The sequence below is a fragment of the Gekko japonicus genome, unplaced genomic scaffold (assembly GCF_001447785.1).
Source record: "Gekko japonicus isolate JY-2015 unplaced genomic scaffold, Gekko_japonicus_V1.1 scaffold139, whole genome shotgun sequence".
NCBI lineage: Eukaryota > Metazoa > Chordata > Lepidosauria > Squamata > Gekkonidae > Gekko > Gekko japonicus.
The window spans coordinates 244,569-255,738 of record NW_015164186.1 but is presented as its reverse complement, the minus strand read 5'-3'; the positions used below and the strand labels follow the sequence as shown (position 1 = coordinate 255,738).

The 11,170-nt window shown below is 49.4% G+C and overlaps 1 protein-coding gene across 1 annotated transcript in view; it reads right to left on the bottom strand.

Moving 5' to 3' along the window:
• The window catches only part of CNNM4 (cyclin and CBS domain divalent metal cation transport mediator 4), a 51,219-nt gene extending 41,044 nt beyond the window's left edge, over window positions 1–10,175 (bottom strand). The window contains exon 1 of the mRNA XM_015408166.1: window positions 9,224–10,175. Within this exon, the coding sequence (XP_015263652.1) occupies window positions 9,224–10,100 (877 nt within the window). The 5' untranslated portion in view covers window positions 10,101–10,175. The remainder of the gene's footprint in view (window positions 1–9,223) is intronic.
• Between the last annotated feature and the right edge of the window lie 995 nt (window positions 10,176–11,170).

Genomic DNA, 11,170 nt, shown 5'->3' with positions numbered 1-11,170 from the left:
AGCAGGAATTCAAACCCAGGCCTCCCTGCCCCAATCTAACATTCTTGTCACAATGCACCACAAGTGGCTTTCCTGGCAGCCGTAGTTCTCAAATTTTTTGAAATGGGACCCACTTCAAAAATTACTGTACTTTTGAGGAGCAAACCCAGCTCCAATCTACTTTCCTCCTCCCCAGCATAAAACAGGCATTTCATATCAGTAAGTACTGATCAAGTTTATATTTTATTTCTCAAATGTAATACTTATAAAAGTATAGCTTTACTAAGCTACAGGCTGTTTCAAGGCAATGTCACACCTTATGCACAGACAAACCCCAATTTGCCATCGGGCCTCCCAGAGCTTCCTCTCCCTAGCGTACCTGGTTTCTACTCCTCCCTCCTGGCCTTGCAAACCACTTTTGGGTCCCAACTCCTGACCCACAGTTTGAGAACCACTGACACAGACCTCCTGTCCTGTGTTATTGGCTCCTTTGTGTATATGTTTTGCCTGATGCCCATATTACAACCGTAAGTCATTATTCCCTTTGGGCATGTACCTTGCCAAATGAGCAACTGAACAGACTGATCGGCCCCGGGCATACGGGCCGGCTGAAACGCGGCTACGCAGAGCCGCTCCAAACTTGATACGCCGCGGCGGGATCCCACGGATCCCCTAGCCGCGGCGCAGCACTCCCCGGCACGCTCAGATGCCGGGGAGGAAAAGTCCGAGGGGAGGGGGGAGGCTGCCGAACTGCGCATGCTCGGGCATGCGCAGTACGGCTGGGGGCCGGGATGCGGCGGCGCAAGGACGCGCCGCCGATCCCACAGCCCTGCCTGCGCCGCACCAATGGATGCAACCACCTAGAGAGGTGGTTGTTTTTTGCGGCGCAGTTTGGGCCGTTGGGACGGATCAGGGACGGAGACGGCACGCTCGCCAGATGTTGTGGTGAGATCGCGCCTGTTTGCTCCGCCCCAGTTCCGTCCCGCTCCCGGCCCAAATGGGCTCGTATGAACGGGGCCCAAGAGAGCTACACGCCTTAGACCCAGAGCGCCTTGGACCCAGAGCATCCCTTCAGTGCTCCTGACCTTCACAGACGAGACACGAGAGATGCTTCACATCAGGCTGAACCTGCCAAGTCTGCAGCACTGACAAGGATCCTGCGTTCATGACAAGGGTGCGATCATTTGCCATGGCAACATTTAGGCCCCGCCATGCCACACGGAGAGCAGGGCCGACCCAAGTCACTCATCCGCCCCATGGTACATGACCTGCAAGATGCACAGTCCCTTGTAATGGGCCAGCACCTTGTTGGATCAATGCCAAGTGGACTTTTCACACACCAGATGCACCTAGGTGAGCAGGAAGGGTGAAGGAGTTACACCGACTGGGCTGGCTCTATAGGGCTGCCCGGGGGGGAAAGGGAGCCTGCTGAAATTTAGGCACTGACACAGATGGCAGGACTTGAGTGGCTCTTTTTCCTAACCACAACCAGCTGACACCCACTCAGGCCTCCTGTTTTACTGTCCTTGCCCCAGGTCTACCAAGAAGAGGGCGTTGGAAGGAGGAAGAGAGGGAACAACCAGGTCTCATTGGCAATGGCCACAGATTGCCCCATTGCACTTCCTCCTGAAGCAGTCCTGTGCCTGCCCGGCTGGGTGGGGAGAGGCCCACAGATAGAGAACTGAAAGTATGAGCCACGAGAGCCCCAGATTCTGAGATCAGTTGAGAGATGGTGTTGCATAGTGGCCAGGAGCACAACTTGGGAAGTCTCTGGTTTGAACCTGCTACCAACTCACTAGATAGCCTCGACAAGCTACTCTCTCTGTCTCTGCACCCCCATCTGCAATACGGAGGGTAGTCCTATTGATCTACATTACATCCTTATACTAGATTGAAGTGAAGCAAAATCTTAACTACTGAAAATGAATTTGGAGTGGCTGCATATCCACCTCACCTAATGCAAGGCTGCTCAATCCTATAATTCAAGATAGTGGAAAAACCCACCCACCTCTCTTGAGGCCTCAGGTGGAGAACAAATGATCCATATCCACTCTAGAGAGTCCAGCATTCCCTCTAAGCTGAGTTAATGTGAGCTAGCTTACAGTTTTTTAGCCTCCGGCTCACACATTTTTGTCTTAGCTCAGGAAGGAGGGCTCCAGAGCAAACTAATTTATGCAGTAGCCAAATCACTTGCTCACAACTTTAATGCCAGTAGGTCACCAAGTAGAATTTTTGCTCACAAGACTCCACAGCTTAGAGGGAACATTGCTAGAGACTGCCCTTAATACAACTTTTTTTTTTGTGCCCCACAGCAGCTGAGTGAAAGTGGCAAGCACCCCCAAGGCTGCATTTCCTCTTCTCCAAAGCAGGCAAATGGTCCAGCCCTCCGGTGCCTGTGCCTCTAACTGCCACCCTAAGCAGAATTACACCCTTCTAAGTCAATTGAAATCAATAGCTGTAGCAGTCAGAGCAGTAACAAGGAGCCCTCCCCAGACAGATGGCATGCAAGAAAGCCTGCCTCTCAAAGCAAATGTATTCCTAAGCAAGTAGCCCTGAAGGAGGGATTCAAGTTGCTCCAGCCTGACACTCCTAGAAAGACAGAGGGACTGAAGCTCAAGGAGAGACAGATGCAAAGCTAGCCGGAGAGCAGGGATACTTTCTAGATCAAGAGGCAACAGGGCTCAGGCCTGCATGGAAGTTATGCTCTAGCCCAGGAGTAATTTCTGTCAATGGCAGACACTGGAAAGAGCACTTATTATGTCTCTTCCATGGTGAAGGAAATACACTCCGCATATGGTTTACTAGTACTACTCTCTTGCCTTACTTCCTTTACATGCTTCAAGGCTGCATCTGATCCACTGAACATTCCATCCTGCCACCATAACCCAGTCAATCAGTTCCAAAAGCTTCACTGCCACGAAACACAACACGATACAGCAATATAGAGGCACCCCTCCTGCAGGCTTTAAACACCTCCAAAAAGCATGGAGGGATAGTTTCTTACACCATTTCACAGATTTAGGACATCTATACTCTTCTGAGGTTTTAAAAACATGATTTACTATTACCAGGGGTCATTTCCTGCAGGAGCGCACAGGAGCGGAGCTCCGGCAGTAAAGAGCCCAGGGGGCGGGCACATGCAACAAGCCCCACCCCCTGCTCCCAGCAGCCCTCAGTCAGAGCAAGAAGCAGCCAGGTAAGTTGCAGAGCTCCCCCCGGCCTCCCGGTCCAAAACAGTCCACTGGCACCTTTAAGACCAAGTTTTATTCAGGTACAAGCTCTCCCTCCTCTGCAAGGACAGATCTGCATGTCCCCCCCCCCAATAGCTAGCAATCCAAAACAGTCCAGTGGAACCTGAGCGGTGGGTGTTGCCTTCTGACACGCTTTCGGTGATGTCAGGGGGTGTGGCATATGCAAATAAGTTATGCAAATAAGTTGTGCTAATGAGCTCCTGCACCTCTTTTTCTATGAAATGACCCCTGACTATTACTATTCAAAAATATGATTACTATTTACTAAAGGGCTGGTCCCAGTGCAGAGAGCCATCATGGTACTTTAGGGTCTTGTGACCCAGGGGAACTCCTTTGATTTGCCAAAAAGAGAAAAAGAAAAGAAAAATACATTAAAAAACCCTCTCTGACTTTTGGAAGAGAAAAGATAATTTGAGGGTGAACCCCCTCAAATCTATGAGCAGGTGTTGCAAAAAGTAAACCAGTGATGTTTAGGCTTACCAAATGCGGGCGGGGGATCTGCAGCTCTTTACAGGACCCCTGCCACAGGGGACGGCGAAACGCGGTGCACCCGCCGTCGCCAGGATGTGACGCTACGCGTCGCTCTGGCAACGGGACTCCAAACAGCCCCGTTGCCAGAGTGATGCGTAGCGTCACATCCTGGCGATGGCGGGTGCACCGCGTTTCACCGCCCCCCGCGGCAGGGATCCTGTAAAGAGCTGCAGATCCCCCGCCGGCATTTGGTAAGCCTAGTGATGTTCAGGAAGCATTTGAGGTTACAAATGGGGCATGAAAACTGGCAGTGGCCAGATGGCCCACATTAGTAGGTCACAAGGCTGGTGCAGGGATGGAGGGAAACAGGGAGGCTGAAGTCAGTATGAAGGTAAGGAGGGGGGAAATGGGACTGTCCTTCTCTCACATGTCTTTTGAACACACACACACCCCTTTGGGCAGGAGAGGAGATAAAGGACAGCTTGCTAGCTAGCAGGAGCTAATATCTAGCTGATGTTTTTTCCCCTCCTACTCTATAGGTATTGAGTGCCTGGGGGCTCCCAAAGGCACATGCCTTTAGGCCAAGAGCCAAAGGGGCTCCTGTCTTTCAGCACTGATCCTCTGGGTCGCAGCCCTCAGCTGACAGAAATATCAGTCAGGAGAGATAGGAAGACTTGCTCTGTACTCAGAAACCTCCCTTCCCCCCTTTCTCTTGTTGATTTTAGTTGTATTTTCTCTTTTGTTATCATAAACCACTTTTGGGTCTCTACTGGGGAGAAAAGAGAGATACAAATAAATGAATAAATCAATAGTATACTCCTAATACGGAAATAGTCCAAGATAATATGATATAACGCGCAGGATAACCCCCCCCCCCCATAATGGGACCTTTGACTGTTTGCCACCCTACAGGCTTAGCAAGGGGATAGACATCAGATAACAGAGGGAATTCTGTACTTTGAGGCGAGCCAAAATTATGCAGTGTTTCCACCAACATTTTCTGCAGTGTTGGAAAAATGCCTCCCTTATTTGATGACTTTTTTTTAAGCCCCATGATATTTGTCTATGGAACCGAATTACTTCCTCCTTACCTCAGGGGAGCCAGCACAGGCAATTCCCTCACTTCCCATCCCAGGACAGCCTAAAAAAGTGGCGGCGAACCTATGGCACGGGTGCCAGAGGTGGCACTCAGAGCCCTCTCTGTGGGCACGTGTGCCATCGCCCCAGCCAGGCCCAGACCATCATTAAAGTGTCGAATTCTCTGCCAAATAATTTTAAGTAAATGAAACATTTGGGATTGCTTTCCTTACTTTGTTTGGATCATCTTAAGTTAATGTATGGGTTGTTTTTTCTAAAGTAAAACCTCAGTATTCAGGTTAAATTGCCGTGTTGGCACTTTGCGATAAATAAGTGGGTTTTGGGTCGCAGTTTGGGCACTCGGTCTCTAAAAGGTTCGCCATCACTGGCCTAGAATTACAGCAGATGCATTTCTACATCAGTATAACCTGCACTATGTGTGGCCAAAGGGGTGGTCCACAAGCAAGACACAGCCCCTTCCCTTCCAGTCTGTTTAGTTCGCTCCCAGAGGCTCCACTACACTTCAAGCAAGATGCAGCCGGAACTGTGCTCCTAGTTTCACTCACAAGAAATAAATTTGTTTCAAATGCTGTAAGAGATGTAGACGTTCCATAACAGCCTCCCTGCTTCCCTCCGTCCCTGCACCAGCCTTGTGACTCACTGGCTTTAGAAGGTAATATCCCAGCTGTGCTGATCGAGCTTGCCAGGATCCGTGACCCTCCCCACTCTCATAGCCTCCCACTCCAGTGCTCTTCACAACCTTGCCTCATCTTTCTACCTTGATTTTACCCGATACCCTGAGATCTCTGTTCTCTGTCAGCCAGTCACTCGGACCTTTTTGCCTTCAAATCCCCACCTCAAAATTCTTTTTCTGCAAACAGCCAGCTTGGTGTAGTGGATAAAGTGTTGTACCAGGATCTGGGAAACTCAGGTCTGAATCCTCACTCTGCCATGGTAACTTACTGGGTGACCTTTTGGGCCAATCACATCCTCTCAGCGTTACCTACCTCACAAGGGTTGTTGTGAGGATAAAACAGAGGAGAGGAGGACAAATAAGTCACTTTGGGCCCCCGCTGAGGAGAAAGGTGGGATTTAAATACAGTAAGTAAGTAAGTAAGTAAGTAAGTAAGTAAGTAAGTAAAGCTTTTGGCTTCAACCGCAAACTCCTCCTCCCCAAAAGAAGTCAGACCCTGAAACTTCAGTAGAAAAGAGCAAGAGTCCAGTAGCACCTTAAATATGTGGCAGGGTATGAGCTTTCGTGAGTCACTGTTTGCTTCCCTGTAGTGTTCCCCCCCCCCCATGCACTCACCCGGTGTCAACATTTTAGACTCCAAGTTTCTCAGGGCAGGGTGCCCTTTCTCCCCTCCCCCTCCCTTCTTGTGTTACTGTGCAAAGCGCTGGGTGGATTGATAGCATTCTAGAGTAACAAAGGACAGCAATTTCATTATAGAGCTGGGCCATCTGCGACTACAACAGTCTGTGTAGCAGAAAGCACTTCTGGTCACTGGAGGACACGCCAGCCTCTGAGAAGGTAGTAATGCCCACCCCTGACTAACGCCTGTTCTACACATTTAGCAGATGGAGGGCATCTTTTTATCTTTCTAGGGCACTTCGGACTCAACAGTAAGCAACACAACACAATAAGCTTAGTTTCTCCAATGCTAAGTAGCTGGTAAACCAATGTATGCAATAAATATATGGATCCAGCAATAGGATGAGAAATTAGAGACCGGGTTTAGCAAGTTAGAAGTCTAGACCAACAGCCCCTATTTCCTATCAGCACGTTAGAGCCCACAAATCCGTGGGCATGAAGTGGAGAGCATCAAGGCGGCAGAGTGGCCGGCATAATGTCAGACCTCAGGTGGAGAATCACTCCATGTTAAAAAATACCCTGTCAAGAGAAAGCAGAGGACAGAACCTGACTCCTGCTGGGTTACTTCTCCTACTTGCTTGGAGACTTTTTTGATGCAAAGGAACAGAAAGTGGGAATTCAGTACCTGAAGGCTGATGTGGTACAGTCCATTTTTCCTTGTTTGTTTTTGTCATGTGTCACCCAGATACAAATGAGGTGGCAGATTTCTGAGGTAATAAAATGGATTTACCATTATAGGTGGAAGGAGCCTTTATTAATGCACCCTCTTGCATAAATGACTCTTTTCAAGTATACAACTAGTCCAGCAGGTAGCTGGCTTGGCTACATCTGGTTTGGCTATATTCAGGACTTCTACTGAGCTGCTTTTGTGGAATTAAATAATAGAAAGTTTTAAACTTCCCCAAACTTCTGATAGTGGCACTTTTTCTGAATTAAAATTCATGGCACAATTCATCTGCATACTCAACAAGCTTTGCTTTCAGAATAAGAATTAATACTCTCAGAAGAGATCCCTTTCAGTGTTTCAGCATGTGTCATCGACCAGGACATTCCTCCTCTCCAGAAATAAAAGTCTAGAGCTGGGACTCATGCAGAGGCACAGTGCCTCCTCTGTGGGCAGGTAATTTTGCTTTGTGTCTACAGTGGGAGTGACTGAATGATCCAGTCATACCTGATGCAGTCATAAGGCAGAATGATCTGCCTCCACTGGAAGGAGACAATGCTACAGCAAGGAAGCATGCAGAGTCAGAGCAGGCAGACTCCTCTTTGGATGGGCACTTTAGCTCCCAGATGGTTTTCATTGTTTCAGTGCTATTTATTACAAGGATTAACTCTTTCTGCACTCGGAAGAGAGAGTTTAAACACCTTGGCTAAGGAGCTATTGTCAAATTAGAAGTGTTACAATGGCAACTGCAACAGATTAAAAAGTTTCTATTATTTAATTGCACAAAAGCAGCTCAGTAGAAGCCCTGAAGACCTGGCTAAGCTTGCTTTTCATCCACAGACTTGATACAGAAAGGGATCAGCGCTTCCAGTAGGAAATAAGAAAAGGGGGGGGACACCACCAAAATACAGACTCTGCAGTTTCACTTTTGTTCCTAAATCAGGGCTAGCTTTTCAGCAAGCTTCCCATGAAGCCAGACTGCAAATACAGGAAGAGGGCTCTATGCCAATAAAAGGGAAAAACACACTTGCAACTCGTTTATTTTGCCGCTGTTGGAAACAACCATCCCCAAAGTGCCTGATCTAGTGGGAAACTCTCCTGACAATCCCTGTCAAAAGGAACAGGACCCAAGCATCTTGGTAATTTCAATGGGGCAAGAGAACTTCTTACTGGATTGTGCTGTCTGCAGCATCTCGGCCTTGACACCCCGTAGCTTTAAATGAAAGCATTCGTACTTATTTCCTGGATGAGATGCTGGGGTCTGTTCAGAATCAGAACACCCCATCACTGCTACACAAGGGACAGACAGCATCCCAGTGTAATAGACAGAAAATGTAAGAGACGGACTGTAGCAGGGCAGCTTTAAAGCATATCTGGCACTTCACAGAGTTTTCGTTCATCATCCCTTGAAGGCTTTTTGGGATGCCTCCAGAATTTGTTGGAAATCTCTCTATGGTAGAGAAACTTGGGCATCAATAGCTTGAGTGAAGCTACTGAAAGGGTGTGTAGGGGGGATTCATAGAAGCTAGCGATGTTCATGTAGGACCACGGAGCAGGACTGCTCAAGGCTACTCAGATGCCAACACAGTAGCTGCCCTCCCTATAAACTCCCAAAGTGACGTGCTTTCAAAGTGCCTCTCCTTTGCAAGGCAGCCCCTGAGGCTCCATTGCTCCAGGTTCTGTTCTCAGTTATTAGAGTCTAATGCTGGAGCTATATTTTCCTGGCCCTTCACCCAGCTAATCTGGGCCAAGACCGGAAGGATCTCATCCTGAAAGGATTTCATTTCTCACTTTCATCCTACTGATCCATGTTAGTTTGTTTTCCTATAAGGAAACTGTTGTACATCAAGCAGTCCTGAAAAAATCTTCTTTGAAAATCGTGGGATTTTTTTTTTTTTTTTTTTTTTTAGCCACCTTGATTTATATCAGCATGAAGTGCTTGGCTGTATGGCTCACGGTGATGAGGGCAGGCAGACATAAACATCAACTTGGGTGACCCATTCAAAAGGTTTGTGTGAATCAGATGTCCTGTCAATTTTTCTTTAAATAAGGCCGTAACCCTAAGCACCCTTGCTAAAACAAGACCAAATGAACACAATGGGACTTACTTCTAGGTAAATCTACCCAGGACTGGGCTGCATCACTGACTCCAAGAAACAAGCAAGCATGCTTATGCTGATAGCCACTTCACGCATTACATTGTGCTGTGCGAGTGAGACAAGTGTGTTTGTAAACATGCACATTATGTAAGCACACACATCAGGGAGCTAAAACCGGCTGCAACTCTGCTGGGTATACAAGGAGCGACAACCCCAGTTTTGCTGCCATCAGATGCATGAAATGGTTCTCAGCATGTGCCAATCTGGTTCTAACAGATGAACATTCAGTGGGAAGTTCATGTCTCCTTACCCTTTTTGAATTCCTCCAGCATGGCATCCAGCTTGGTATCGTGGAAGACAAAATGGACTGGGTGATTGTAGAACTTTGTGATCGTTTTGAGGGTGGTACAGTCATCAGGATCTACAAAAGCTAGATCTTTCACATAAAGTATATCCACAATGTTGGACCGCTCCTCCTCATAGACAGGGATGCGGGTATAGCCACTCTCCATGATCTCTGACATTGTATTGAAATCCAATATGCCATCACTGTGGATCATGAAACAGTCATGGAGTGGGGTCATTACATCCTCTACTGTCTTAGTCCTGAGCTCCAGAGCCCCCTGGATCATATTTAGCTCCTCCTTCACCAGGTCATTGTAAGGCTCTGTTATCTTCAGCATCTCCACCAACTTCTCCCGATTGTACACAGTGCCAATCTCCTGGCCGAGCACCCAGTCCAACATCTTGCTGATAGGGAAGGAGAGGGGGAAAGTCAACAGCATGAAGAATTTGGTGAGAACGATGGTGTTGGCACCCACTGCCAAGCCGTGACGGGAGCACATGGCCTGCGGGACAATCTCCCCAAAGATGACAATGCCCGAGGTGGAAGCAACGACAGCCCCCAGCCCAGAGCCAATGAGGTCATCCAGCAGGATGGTGAGAGTGGTGTTGACCAAAACGTTCCCCAGGAGGAGGGAACAGAGCAGGTAGTTGCCCTTCCGGCGGATGGGCTCGATTTTGCGGGCATAGCGCTTCTCTGTCTCTGTGCCACAGTTCTGCACAATGCGCAGCTCCATGGGGTCCAGAGCCATGAGGCCTAGGTTGAGGCCGCTGAACATGCCCGAAAGCGCCAGGAGGAGACATATGAGGCAAATCTGAAACCAGAGAGGCAGCAATCGCGGCATCTCCTCAAGCACTTGGATGAGAGCATCATTACCCTCTAGGCGCACCCGGGGCTGCCCAGGGCCACTCTGGGTGCACAGCACATAGAGCTTGGAATGCTCACCCTTCCGCAGCTTCTGGACCCTCACAGAGACCACGGCAGAGGTGTTCCGGATTTCGTGCAGATGAGGTTCCACCTCCAGGTCCTGGGTCTTCTCCGGGCAGGTCGCATTGGCCCAGTTGAAGCTGGAATTGGGCTGGACTACTTCGGAGAAGGATACCAACTCGAAGACGCGGGCATGCATCCCCATCCCATAGAGGCGAAGGTAAATCTCGCTGCCTTCCAGCACCTGGATAATGCCGAACTCCTGGATGTCAGGGACCGACTGGCTGGAGTTCTCCAGCCTCATGCCCAGGATCAAGGGGCCGCTGCAGACCGGAGTCTCTTTCCCCGCGGCGGCGTGCCAGAGCAGGCTCCACAGAAGCACCAGCGGGAGCAGTGGGGGTCCCCCGGCCTCGCCCCCTCCGTGCAGGCGCCCTCTCGAGCTCAGCGCCATGTTAGACTCGGCTGGGCGGCCGCTCCACTCGCTAACTTTGCTCACAGGCGCTCCAGCGCGGGGAGGGTGGAGGGAAGCGCACGTCACGGACTCACCTCTTTTGCATACGACACGCCCCATCCCCGGTCACCCTAAGGAGGTCCCAGGTTGGGCGGGGTTGCGCAGTTAAGGAGGCGCCGGGGCGGGTGACGTCGGCGCTTTGGCATCTGACGCCCGCTCGCCCCGGTGGGCGCAACCAGGAAAGAGGCGGATTGGAAAGTGCGCTTTATATGATGGGCGGGGAGCACCGCCCCTTGGATTTCGGCTCTAGCGGGGAACGACGCTGTGTACCGGCATTTTAGTTGCTTATTTCCCCACGCGGAAGGGAGATTTTATTTCATTTTTTTGCTGTTCGTTTTTGTGATTACTTGTGATTGTGTTTTTTTGGGGTGGTGGTGGTGGTGGATTTTATTGTTTTTAAACGTTGAGCTTCTGTCTTGGGTGGAGAAGCACGATATAGATATGATGATAGGTAAATAAATAGAATGATGGGCTGG